The sequence below is a fragment of the Pristiophorus japonicus genome, chromosome 4, assembly GCF_044704955.1.
Source record: "Pristiophorus japonicus isolate sPriJap1 chromosome 4, sPriJap1.hap1, whole genome shotgun sequence".
In the NCBI taxonomy this organism is placed as follows: Eukaryota; Metazoa; Chordata; class Chondrichthyes; family Pristiophoridae; genus Pristiophorus; species Pristiophorus japonicus.
Window position 1 is genome coordinate 105,005,978 of NC_091980.1, and position 13,789 is coordinate 105,019,766.

Consider the following 13,789-nt stretch of genomic DNA (forward strand, 5'->3'; position numbering starts at 1 on the left):
TTGGTACCTATATACACCACAACTGGCTGTTCACCCTCCCCCTTCAAAATGTCCTACAACCGCTCTGAGATATCCTTGACTCTTGCACCAGGGAGGCAACATACCATCATGGAGTTTCAATTGCGACTGCAGAAACATCTATCTATTCCCCTTACAATAGAATCCCCTACCACTATAGCTTTCCCACTCTTTTCCCTGCCCTCCTGTGCAGCAGAGCCACCCACAGTGCTATGGACTTGGCTGCTGCTGCCCTGCCCTGATGAGTCATCCCCCCCCAACAATACCCAAAGCGGTGTATCTGTTTTGGATGGGGATGACCGCAGGGGACCTCTGCACTATCTTCCTTCCACTGCTCTTCCTGTTGGTCACCCATTCCCTATCTGTCTGTGTAACCTTTACCTGCGGTAAGACCAACTCACTAAACGTGCTATTCACGGCATCCTCAGCATCGTGCATGCTCCAGAGTGAATCTACCCACAGCTCTAGTGCCGCAATATGGTCTGTCAGGAGCTGCAGCAGAGTACACTTCCCACACATGTAGTCGTCAGGGACACTGGAAGCGTCCCTGAGTTCCCACATAGCACAGGAGGAGCATGACACATGTCCGAGCTCTCCTGCCATGACTTAACCCTTAGATTAACTTAATTTGGCAACAACAATGATAAAGGTTACCTACCTTTCATGCTTTCATTTATTTTTGTTTTTTTGTCCTCCAATACAAGTGAAAGGAATGTTCTGTGTGCTTACAGCTTAAGTTACAATCTAACTATTACTTTTCACGTTATGTAGGCTTGCAATCAGTGATATTATTGAGTTGTCAGATTTTCTGAAGGTGTTTGTCAGCTTTTGCTAGTTTCCTAGGCTAATGTGGTGGAAAGGGAATTGGTTTGAGAACTGAAGCTGGGAAAAATAGCTTATATAGACTAATAAAACAAGAACAGCATCTCCATAAAGTATTTTGTGGGGTTTACATTGTAATGAAGAAAAGTTGGGATTAAAGTAATTTATATTTAAAATTAATATTGAATTATTTGGTTCTGAAGATTACACACAAGCAATGACCTATCACAATCCACACTGCATGACACCTCATCTGCTATGTAAGAAAGAAGAGCTTGGGATAGACTTTCCGCTTTGGCTGCAATCGGTAATAGGGGCAAACATTGCACCCAAAATTGCAGCCATTTTGAGAAGTGTTTTTCTTTGGCGAGTTTCTGCTCAAACTAATTTGCATATCGCTGATAGCAAATTCTGTTATGAACCTGCGCAATCGGGCAGCCTTTTAAAACATAACTTAAAAAGAAAAAAAATTGCTTTAAAAATATTCCTTGATATACTTCAGTGTTAACTTGGTGCAGTTTGATTAATACAACTGAAAATGTGTTTATCACAAACAAATAAGCATTTTTAATCATAGTGTCAATCCAGCACCTGTGAGTAACCTGATTTTAAATGGCTGAAAATATCTTTTAAAAAATACAAAGAACCACTTGTTAGTTATATTGGGGTACAATAGTCTGTTTCTTAGTAAATTAAAAAAAATACATCTAAAAAATTTTAAAAATGTGCCTATTAATGTCCTTGTGCCCAAAAGAATCAGTTTAATTTTTAGAGCCTCCTCGAAGGCCCACAAACAGGTGCAATTAGTGGAAACTCCTAATGGTGATGAATTCATCCTGGGAGACATGGACTGATTTGTGGGTGGTGTAAGGGGTGGTTTTCAGGGGGTCAGCTTTCCCTTCTGACCTTATATGAGCGGTTCCGAATCGCTCCCACATCCTTGGTTCTAGACACTGGAATTATGAAGGGACTGTGACAGACTTGTTTCAAGGTTGGAAGCAGGTATGGCTTTATTGTGCTTAAAAAGAAGTAAAAGGCACACCTTTAGTAACACACACAGACCAATACACACTGAAGGGTACAACACATTGAATAAAATGTCAAATTACAGCCTGTGGGGAAAAGAATACAGCTTAAACTCTAAATGGGGTAAAGAGGAGAATGCAGATACATTTACACAAGTTATCCCAGCCTCCCCCCTCCAATTCCCCTAACTAACTAAGTTATAGCTCTGTGGGTTCAGGGGCTATGCTCACCAATCCCCTTTAGACAGTTGCCGGTGAATGACGGTTTCGGGTTTCGCTACACTTGGCCTTCTAGGCGAGCCGTACCCCGGACGGAGGAGAGGACTTTGGACTGCGTAGTCTTCAGTTGGGGTGCGTCCGTTGATGCGCTAAGTTGTGTTTTGGATGTATGGGATAAGTACCCACTTTCTTTGGTTAGGAATAGTTTCAGTTCGTCCCTTTTGGTAATTTCTCACCCGTTGGGTCGTTCAGAAGTAGATTGTAGAGTGGAAATAAATGTTGATTCTTCGGTTTTTGCTGAGTTGGTTTTGGTTGGTCGTTTCGCTGGTTGTGGTGACCCAGGTTTGTCAATTTGGTTGCTGACAGCCTTCCATTTCGTGGGCCTCGTGCTCAGTCGGTCCTTGACGATTTCTTGTAGGTTCCTTCACGACTCCATTTCTTCACTCCGGCTGCTTGTGTCTGTCTGTGTTCCAGTCTGTGCTCTGCTTCTCTCCTGTCTTCTGCTAGTTTCTGTGTTCTGCTTGCTTTTCCTTGTAAAACTGGGGTATAGATATATCCCCCAAAAAAAGCTCTGTTATCTCCCATCAAATCTCTTGGGCTCTGTTTAAACTGTCTGTCCATTGATTTTCAAATGTCTCCTTTGTCAGCAGTAACTCGATTAGGGTGTGAGAATGTGCTATCACTGGTTTTGCATTGTTTTAGGATTGTCCAGTTTTTCTGACCATGATTTCCATTGTGTTTGATTGGGTAATTCGATTATCTCTTAGGGGGTGAATAGTTCCCCCAGACAGTCTGGGATCCTTAATACATGAATTTGTTTGAGGTTGGCCTCACCTCCTGTATTTGGTAACTCTTTTTCGCAGCCAAAATGTTGTAGAATCTTAAAATTGATATGCTCCTTCCCATAGATGTTTAGGGGATCTCAAGCTTCTGTAATTTAGGTCCATTTTGAATTCCCTTTCCTATGAGTCCAAACACTGGGGGGGGGGGGGGTCTCCATGAATGCATCCCCTTTTATCCCCCGCAGGCTTCGTCTGCCCCTTTAAACTCATTTTAAAAGCCCAGAAAGGGATTCTTCTCCTCTGTATGGGGAAAGGTACCTGGAATCTTTGCGAGATATTGGTAAATTCTACAGTGGGGCCGGCTTCTAACATGATATTTGTTTTTTAAACTGGTGCAAAAGATTGTGGAAACTCAATTTGCGCTGAACTTTATTTGAATTTAAAAGTCCGCGATCTTTTGTGTGGGTTAAGGCGATTTCGGGTGAATTGCAATGAAAAACTAGCGCAACAAAATGGAGACTCCACCCTCTTATATAGTGTTTATATAGTGCCTTCTCACATAAGTATGTCTCACAGCACTTCACATCCAGTGCAGTCACTGTTATATGGATCAATGCAGTAGCTTTGCAAACAGTATAAACAGCAAATGAATAAATGACCAGTTAATTTGTTTTCAATCGTGCCATTTTAGAAAGGAATGTTGGCCAGGACATTGACAGAACTCCTTGTTCTTCTTTGTATTGAGCCATGGGATCTTTTTACATCCACCAGAACAGACAGATATTGGTTTAACATAATCTGTGGGATTGACATTCTGCTGTGTGATATTTCTAATCCATGTTAACATGTTCACATTAAAGTAATCAATTTTCTTTTGTTCATTTTTTTATTTCTATTTGACATGGTGACAAAGTTATTAACTTGTTCAATTAAAATTGGTTCAGGCAGAAAACAGGGAACTTTGAATGAGGATTAATGCATTACAAATATAATTGTCTTTATTTCTCTATGCATAACTAACAAATCTCCCTGTTGTCAGTAAGGCAGACTTCATTCAATGTCAGTATTGCTAGAATGGCCTTTCGCTGCAGTAGACATGTTTCAGATTACCATTTTGTATCATCTAGTTGATAGCCACATTTTGATCACTCTTCCTGTGATTTGCTCCTATACAGCATTCTACTGGTTGACATTGATGCTGTAAATAAACTGCTGGACCTTGGTCTTTTGAATATTGTAAGTACTGAAATAACTTTGGACAATAAATGACGCGGAAGGTTTAAAAAAATCTAAAATCAGAATTGGACATATTGTAAGTGTGACATTTCATGTATCTGAGGTATTCAGTTGCATGAAGATCATTAATATGGGTAAAAAATGGCAACCTATGGCAGCCACATTTGGGTTTATTTTCACTTTTGGTGGGGCATAACGCTGGCAGGAACGGATTGGCTGTCTGTTACACATTCCAACAATTTTCCTTTCTGTTGACGTCACTGGAAAGGAAAATTGGGCAGGTTGCATTGTGTCTGATCTGCTACCGCCAGCTTTCTACCCGACATGAAATGAAAATGAGCCTCATTGGTTACAATGGATGACCAAACAATGTAATTAGACTCTTTTCTTCTCTAATATATACTGTTTTCCCTGTCTTTCTATTTTGCTTTTTGTTTCTGTCTTCCTCTTTTTCTGTTTGTCCTCACAGCCTATCTTGAGTTCATAGTTTTCTCTTGTTTTCTCTCACTGGAGAGTGAGAGAAAGCTTAACGCAGATGCTGAGGGAGCACAACCCAACATGCATAGTAGGGTGACGACTTGTATGTATTTGCCCATGCAAAACTGATTGGACATTTGAAAAAGACTGTGCATTTGCAACAAAAAAATATCATGTGCAAAAATAGACACATTTTATGTATGTCCAATCAGCCCATTTCATATACTTACAGTCCTTTTTCTAATCCAACATTGAAAAGCTGGACATTCGGTGATCACCACTGAACCACATGATCCTGTTCAAAACCAGATGCGTCGCCACTCTAGCTCATAACAACAATAATTGGCCTTGTTGTGCGACTGGATGGTTTTCATTACCTCTATGAATGTTGGGATGGTCTGCCTCCATAGCAATCCCTTGCTTTGTTCAGTTCTGTAGTGAGAGAAATGTTGTGAATTACCAGCACAATGCATGTACTCAGATCACAATCCCAGGTGAGAGGGCAGGAAATTGTCATCTTGGATCAAATGTGGGAGAATTGGTTGGTCCATTGAAATCATTGTTAGGGTTCCTCTTGTGGTCGTCGACCATTGCCTCCCATTCCATTTGCTTTTGTCACATGATTTTTTTAAGTTCATTTGCTAAAGTTAATTCTCTTGTTTACATGATGTATCTGATTACTGAATGTTGTATGTTTCAGAAAGAGACAACTGAACCTATTGATCCTACAAGACCACTCCTTGCTACTATAGGTGGTTTAGTAGCAGCTTTCATTATTTTATTAGCCATCATGATAACGGTTCTGGTTTGCAGTCGCAAAAGGTATTTACACCAGCATCACACAGAACATAAGTGAAATCCCATATTTGCATTCCATATACGAGTCTTAATTTAAGCCCTCATCAATGGCTCAGTGAGTAGCTGAACTATACAGACTGGAAGGTCTCCGGTTGGATCTCTGGTTCTTGCTGACTTGCTAATGTCAGCTACAATGGTAGGGGTTCTACAATCAGCCTTCAAGCTGCTTCTGCTCCTCTGGGCCCCACAAAAATAATTCCAAACTTACCTTGGCTCCATCTTCCTCTTTGGCTCCATCGGAGTGTGCTCGGTGTACACACCGCCCAGCTAAAAAGGCAATCAGGGTCCTAAATCCAGATTTGCATCTTAAAAGGGGTCTACCATCTGAGACAGAGGGGTGCTTTGGGCATCCAACTGTTGATCCAACATTGAAAAGCTGGACATTCGGTGATCACCATTGGCAGGTTTCTTCATCGGTGTTAATGGGTGGTGGGACTACAATTATGAAGCAGTTACTGCTCCGTTAATGCCAAGCGATAGAAGTGAATATTGATCCCCATGCTTCCCATTAGGTTGGCCTGGCAGGAAAGCCACAATGGCTTCCCTGCTTAGGCCTTTGGTTAAAATAGCATTCGAGCCTCGATTCCGTTATCGGAGCCCAATCTGCATATATAGATCCCCTTTTTCCTGCTTAGAAGAGCAAGTTAAAATCAGAACCAGCAGAATCTGTGTGGGACATCAGCAGGTGAGTCCTACGAGCGATTTTAACTGCTTGCCCGCACAATAGGCATAGTTATAATTGCCCCTAATATTTCTATTCTTGGAAAGTCTTTTTTTCCCAGGATTCAATAGTGTACAGTGTTCTGTTATATACATAATTGAATATAATATCACAGTGTCATCCAACATTACTTACACTGCACAATGTCAGTGCCCTACTTTAAAAATTATCATAGAGGAAATTGTCAGTGATAACTTCCTGACTCTCGACTGTGAAAATATGCTTCCAGACTGCAGCCTTCTGATCTCGTACAGGCTGACACAGGTGCTGTGCTGAAGGTGTCATTGACAGTGATTAATCATTATTCATATATTATCACCCAAAAAGACAGACCAATCTGTCGACAATAGTTAGAACTATGGTTGGCTGATCTGAAGGTATTCTGACTGGAAAGAGTATATTTATCTGAGTATTTGATAGAAAGGAAACTCAATTCAGATTGCAAGACTTGTTCCACATTCCCTTGGAGTCCTGTACTCTGAATTCCCCACATATTGCCAGCAGGATAATTTCCAATAACTATTGTGTCTTTAGAAAATCTTTTTAGAATCATTTCATTTCAAATACATTTTTTGAAAGACGTTTGGCCATTGCAGTGAAGAAAATAAATAAATGAATTTTATCAAATAGATATGAAAATGTTTAAAATAACAAACTGTCTCCATTTTATGGGGCCAAAATTGGCCCTTTGCGCAGGGCCAGTTAACGCTATTGGAGTGCTAATGAGCTAGTGCGCAGGTGCCCCGGCCACATCGACCCACGAGGAATTGCCCCTGTGGCTCCGCTGGCAAAAATGGTTTGCGTCACGATTAGTGCACTGGCGCGGCGCACACAAGGCAATGACATCATCGGTGTGTGTGCTGACCCCTTAACACCCTGCGCCGACCCCTTTGCATCCCTCGGGGGAAATTGTCCCCCAGGACACGAGTTCGGTGTGGGGCGATGCCACCGACAGGTTCTCGGTGCGAGAAGCAGTAGTGGCCGTGGCGCCCCGGTCGCCTTTAAAGGGGTGATGGTAGCGCAGCGGCTGCCATCTATTTTCTGTTGGCCAACTTTTCAGTCAACCTGCGCCCCTGGCCCGGCCGACACCCTCCCTGGTGGCCCAATGGGCACCACTAAAGAAACATAGAAACATAGAAAATAGATGCAGGAGTAGGCCATCCAGCCCTTCGAGCCTGCACCACCATTCAATAAGATCATGGCTGATCATTTCTTCAGTACCCCGTTCCTGCTTTCTCTCCATACCCCTTGATCCCTTTAGCCGCAAGGGCCATATCTAACTCCCTCTTGAATATAGCCAATGAACTGGCATCAACAACTTTCTGCGGTCAGAAATTCCATCGGTTAACAACTCTCTGAGTGAAGAAGTTCCTCCTCATCTCAGTCCTAAATGGCTTACCCCTTATCCTAAGACTATGTCCCCTGGTCCTGGACTTCCCCAAAATCGGGAACATTCTTCCTGCATCTAACCTGTCCAGTGCCGTCAGAATTTTATGTTTCTATGAGATCCCCTCTCATCCTTCTAAACTCCAGTTAATACAGGCCCAGTCGATCCAGTCTCTTCTCATATGTCAGTCCTGCCATCCCAGGAATCAGTCTAAAGAAGCTGCAGAGTTCACAGTGCCCTTCCCTTTAAATGAAGGGAAGGAACATTGTGAGGCATCAGTGTGACATCATCAGTGCGGCGCTGATGTGCTGAGCATGGCGCTGAGCATCGCACCGCACAAATGCCAGGGGAATGCTCCATTACCACAGGCAACATTTTTTTTCAAAGAGCCCAAATCTGCGACGGGCTGCCGCTTCCCGCACCGGCACAAAACAAAAATCACTTTTTGCAAAATAACCGCCCCAAATCCAGCCCGGTGCAATTTCGACCCCTATATCTCCTGGGATATTAATTTCTGCTGGGGTATTGTGTCGAGGACATTCATTGACCTCAGTATCTCTCCCAAATGACCATTCATTGTGTATAAGCCTAGATTACCCGATTATGAGATCAGAAGCCTATTTGATCCTTTGTAGCTCATCCACCCAGAGAGAAAAGAACTTATAGACTCCCCCCACTTTGCTATCCAATTAATTTGTGAATTGACTGAGGTATTTGTCTGGAGGTTGCAAGGCAATACCTGACTCAAGTGCATAACAATACTTTTATCTATATTAAAAGGCATTTGCTATATATGGGCCCATTGCATCTAGATCTGTCTGCAATCTATTTTTGTCATCTAAAGCCCGTACACCAGAACATATCTTTGTCACACACAAATTTAAAGCCAGTTCACATTCATCCAGATTATTGATAAAAATGGTGATAAACAACTACATTGAATCACTCCCTGCAGGTTCCCATACAGAACCACTGCTTTTAATAACTATAGGACTCAAACTTATTTAGTAACATTCTATGTGGAACTCTAATAACCCCTTCTTTGTCAAGGTGATACAGTGTATCTCTAAATGATGCTTTCTAGTAACTTGTTTATAACTAAAGTCAAACACGTAGGCCTGTAATTTCCTGGTTCTGACATAGTTCTAATATCGGCACTACATGGGCATCTTGCCAACCAATGGGAACAATTCCAGAGCAAGTGGCTCACAGAGCACAGATGCATTTTTTTGCGCACTCTCCAAATAACATCAACAGGGCCGGCAGCCTGATCTGCTTTGAGGTCCTTTATTCTATCCAGGACTATATTTGCATCTACTTTGATACTTTCAACTTCAGCAACCATCATTCGTTGTAATATTATAACTCAGGATCGTCTTCTTTAGTGAAGACTGACTCAAAATAGCCATTGAAAACCCTACCCATATCTTAGGAGTCAACCCAAATCTTCCCTTGGAAACTTTCAATGGTGCTGTACAGTCCTTAATGATCATCTGATTCCTGAAAAGGACCTTGCTGTTGCTACCACCTCTTCTCCAGTGTACTCTTGGCTACTCTGATATCAGCTTCCATTGCCTTCAGATTAGTCTGATACCTATCTTGGTGTTCCTGCTTGTCTAATTAGTCTTCGAACATAGATCCGTAGAATCATACAGCACAGAAGGAGGCCATTCGGCGCATTGTGCCTGTGCTGGCTATGATCCGTTAACCAGTTTGGTTTTGTTTTACCGTGTGACCTTTTAATTTGAGGGACATGCATGACTTCTTTTTGCATAAGGATGGTTTTGGAGGCAGTCCATTTTTCTTCGGTGTTGCTGTTATCCCCCTCACGTTGGATTGTCTAGTCAACCTTGTTTAACCGTTGACCAGAGAATCACCGACAACGGCTCTTCTTTCCAGCCCCGCATTGTTACCTCTGACCTATCCTTGGCCCCCTCCTATTTCTCACCTACATGTTGCCCCTTGGCGACATCATTCAAAAACATAGCGTCAGTTTCCATATGTACGCTGATGACACCCAGCTCTACCTTACTACCACTTCTCTCGACCCCTCCATGGTCTCTAAATTGTCAGACTGCTTGTCCGACATCCAGTTCTGGATGAGGAGAAACTTTCTCCAATTGAATATTGGGAAGACCAAAGCCATTGTTTTGGTTCCCGCCATAAACTCCGTTCCCTAGCCACTGACTCCATCCCTCTCCCCAACTTCTGTCTGAGGATGAACCAGACTGTTCGCAACCTTGGTGTCATATTTGACCCTGAAATGAGCTTTCAACCACATATCCGCAGCATAACTAAGACCGCCTATTTCCACCTCTGCAACATCGCCTGTCTCTGCCCTTGCCTCAGCTCATCCACTGCTGAAGTCCTCATCCATGCCTTTGTTACCTCTAGACTTGACTATTCCAATGCATTCCTTGCTGGTCTCCCACATTCTACCCTACGCAAACTAGAGGTGATCCAAAACTTGGCTGCCTGTGTCGTAACTTGCACCAAATCGCGCTCACTAATTATCCCTGTGCTCGTTGACCTACATTGGCTTCCAGGTTAAGCAACACCCCAATTTCAAAATTCTCATCCTTACATTCAAATCCCTCCATTTGATCCGCCCCTCCCTATCTCTGTAATCTTCTCCAGCCCCACAATGCCCGAGATGTCTGCACTCCTCTAAATCTGCCCTCTTGAGCATCTCTGATTATAATCGCTCAACCATCGAACCTTCTGTTGCCTTGGTCTCAAGCTCTGGAATTCCCTGCCTAAACCTCTCTACCTCTATTTCCTCCTTCAAGATGCTCCTTAAAACATACGTCTTTGACCAAGCTTTTGATCATCTGCGCTAATTTCTACTTATGCGGCTCGGTGTCAATTTTTAAAAATCTCATAATACTCTTTTTGAAGCGCCTTGGGATGTTTCACTACATTAAAGACCCCATATAAATACAAATTGTTGTTGTAAAATCTTGAAATAGTGTTGTGAACTTACTTTTTCTCTTCCATTTAATATCATCAACAAGGTTCCCGCTCAGTCATTTTATATCAAGATTGACGTGCACCAATTTTTCCAGTGTACTCTGATAATTCAAAACAAGCCTCTGACTCTTGTTTGCATCACCTTCAGGGCTCAAATATTTCCCTTGTGCCGAAGTGACCAAAACTGATCGTGATTATAGAACTGTTAGCACTGTTTAAGATCTCGTATTGTATTGCTCCTAGTCATGTTAAGTGCTCTCGCGTATGGCAGAAGTTGTAACACTGGAAGAAATTGTTGGAACATATATCAGTTGTATGTGATATGCACATGATCTAATACCTGCTGTGCACATGTAAACTATGTTGTCTGAATATTCATTCTACAGTTACAGAAGAAAAATAAAATCAATAACTGCGATGAACGCAGCTAAAACAATGACAGTTGATGCAGTGCAGAGTGGACCTGTGGTTCCTGGTACAAATAAATACAATTTGGAAGGGTGAGTGAAGAAAAACTCCATTAAAAATAGCTTTAACAAGAGAAAGAGGGAACAGTTACATTTATATATAGTTCTAAAAATCCACCACTTTTTAAAGAGTTTATACATTTTGAATGTTTAATTATATGATTTAACAGTGGAGTGTACAAAACTTTGTGGCAGCAATTGTTTGTGTTGTTTTTTGCTAATTTTCTCCATTCCTCCTCCCTTCAGGCACTGATGGGGTGGGGTATGGGTATTATGGGTACTGGTTGTTCTTGGATACCTCACTTAATATTTATGTATCTCAGGTGACTGTTGGCAGGCAATTGAATTATGGGGGGCATTGCAGCCATGTCCAATGCCCTTGTCCAATCATTATCCCCATATACATCCACTTACCTTTCTGTGGCCATATCCCTTTAAATGCACCAATCTTTTTTTGTAAACAGCCTTTTAGGCCAGACTCAATATGGGCTGGGAACTCACTCATACTTTAAAAATTAAGCTAACTTAGCAAAATCAGGTGAAGTCAGCTTACTAATGGTTAGATGGATGCTAATCATACATTGCCCCATGAATGTTTGATTGGCAACCTAATCGGAAAATCTAGCTCAATGGATTCTTCACAGAGAATACTAATCATCATTTTGCTTCAATTGTCCAAATTCACCATAAACATTCACACTTTATGGGGGGAATTTTATCCTAAAGAAACGGGTGGGTTGAGGGCATGGGGGTAGTTAAAGTGTTGAAAATCGAAGTCCCGACATGAACCCACCTCCAACCTGCCCACTTCCTGTTTTAATGGAGGCGGGACTGGGGCGGCAGCCAACCCGCTGCCAGGAGGCAGATGGTCTATTGAAATATTAAAATGAGGCTGGCAGCCTCTTATTTAACCTCCATTTTGTGTTTAAATATAGCTGGTTGGGTTTTGCACACCTTGTAAAACTCGTCAGCATGTTATGTGAGAAGTGCTGGATCAAGGAGGTAAGTGCCTTTACACCTACCTCCTGGATCCAGGGTCCTTGACTAATGCACCCCCATGATTGGAGACCCCCTCAGTACTCCCTATGAGGCCTCTCTCCCCAGGCCCCTGATCCCCCAATGAGGCTTCCCCCACACAGGCCTCAAATTCCCTCATGAGGCCTCCCTTCCAGGCCTCCAATCCCCATATAGGCCTCCTCCCCGCCTAGGCCTCCAATCCCCCACCAGGCCTCCAATCCCCCCCCATCTCTGGCCCTTCCATGCTGCTCCACCAGCCCCCAATCCTCCAGACCCTTTTATCCTCCTCTGGCCCCTGGCCTATTTGGAACCCCCAGATCACTTGTTCCCCGATTCACTGCGGATCCCCTGATCTTCTCCCCGCCCCAATCCACTACGGCCCCTACCCATCCACAATCTTCCCGTGGACCACGACTAACTTCGGACCACCCTCGATCTTTCCACGACCCGTGACTCTCTTGGAATGCTCTCCCAATTTTCTCCTGGCCAGCAATCCACTTCGGAGCCCCTCAGAATTTCTCCTGGTCCCCCGATCCCTCGATCCATTCTTGGCATGACCCCCATGCGATCCCTCCCTCCCTCCTCTTTGTGGCCTAGTGCTGCAGGCATACCCACCCGGACCCAGCCAACCTCTCAATCTGGCTGGCTGTGAGTAGGAAACAGAGGCTCCCATTCAAATCAGGCCCTGCTGTTAAAGTTGGCAGGGCTTGTGGGAAACCCATTCTCCCGGGTTTCCGGACCGCCTCAGAACCCTCCTCCCCACCCCCAACCTGCTTTCCTCATTAAAATTCAGCCCTATAATTCAATAGTGTGTAAATGTAGGATGCTTGACCACTTTTTGTGATATAAGTTCAAAAGCTAATTTGTTACACCAGGACAATAATTTTAAAGTGGACACTGGTATTTGGTGCTGAAATGAATGGTGCAGTATCCACAATGCTAGAATGCATGAACAGTGATGTATTTGCAGACTAGTGGTTAGAATTTCATCATGTTACTAATTTTATTGAAAACGTAATTGTGAGTCTATAGTTGAGAGCACTGCTTTGTACTTACCATTAAATTTTTGCAAATATCCCTTAACATAGGAACCTAGGAACAACAGGAACATGAGTAGGTCATTCAGCCCCTAGGACCTACACTGCCATTAATTAGATAATGACTGATCGGCACCTCAACTCCATTTTCCAGCCTTTGCTCCACATAGTGTCAGCTGTGGCTCAATGGGTAGCACAATCTGAGTCAGAAGGTTGTGGGTTCAAATCCCACTCCAGGGACTTGAGTACTCACTTCAAGGCCAGTATAGGTGCGATGTCCAAAATCCGGAGATCTGGAATGTTCCAGAATCCGGACACCAGGCCCATCTGTGGTGGGGTCATCCGCAAACCGAAAAATGTTCCGAAATCCGGACTCCCCTGCCTCGGCGGCCTGACCTCCAGTGGCCTGACCTCTGGCCCCCCGACCTCGGCCCAAATTCCGGCCGCCTGGCCTGCCCCAATCTCCTTTGACCTGACTGATCTCCCCCGGCCTTGGCCTGTCCGAATCCCGGTGACCTGACCGACCCCTATCCCCAACCTCCGACGGCCCGACTGGCGGCCTGACTGACTTCCCCTACCTACCTTCCTCAGCCCTGACACAGACATTCTGAAATCCGGAAATATTCGGAATGGCCTCGGTCCCAAGGTTTCTGGATTTCGGATGTCACGCCTGTATATCCTTCCTGAGGTGCAGTGCCCAAAATCTTCAAACAAAAAGGTCAACTGGAATGTTTTTAGTAAAAGCACCGTGGA

At 43.5% G+C, this 13,789-nt stretch overlaps 1 protein-coding gene across 1 annotated transcript in view; it reads left to right on the top strand.

The window, feature by feature from the left end:
- The window catches only part of cdhr2 (cadherin related family member 2), a 187,953-nt gene that overhangs the window by 154,416 nt on the left and 19,748 nt on the right, over positions 1–13,789 (top strand). The window contains exons 28-30 of the mRNA XM_070877658.1: positions 4,042–4,102; positions 5,280–5,401; positions 10,902–11,015. Of these exons, the coding sequence (XP_070733759.1) occupies positions 4,042–4,102; positions 5,280–5,401; positions 10,902–11,015 (297 nt within the window). The remainder of the gene's footprint in view (positions 1–4,041; positions 4,103–5,279; positions 5,402–10,901; positions 11,016–13,789) is intronic.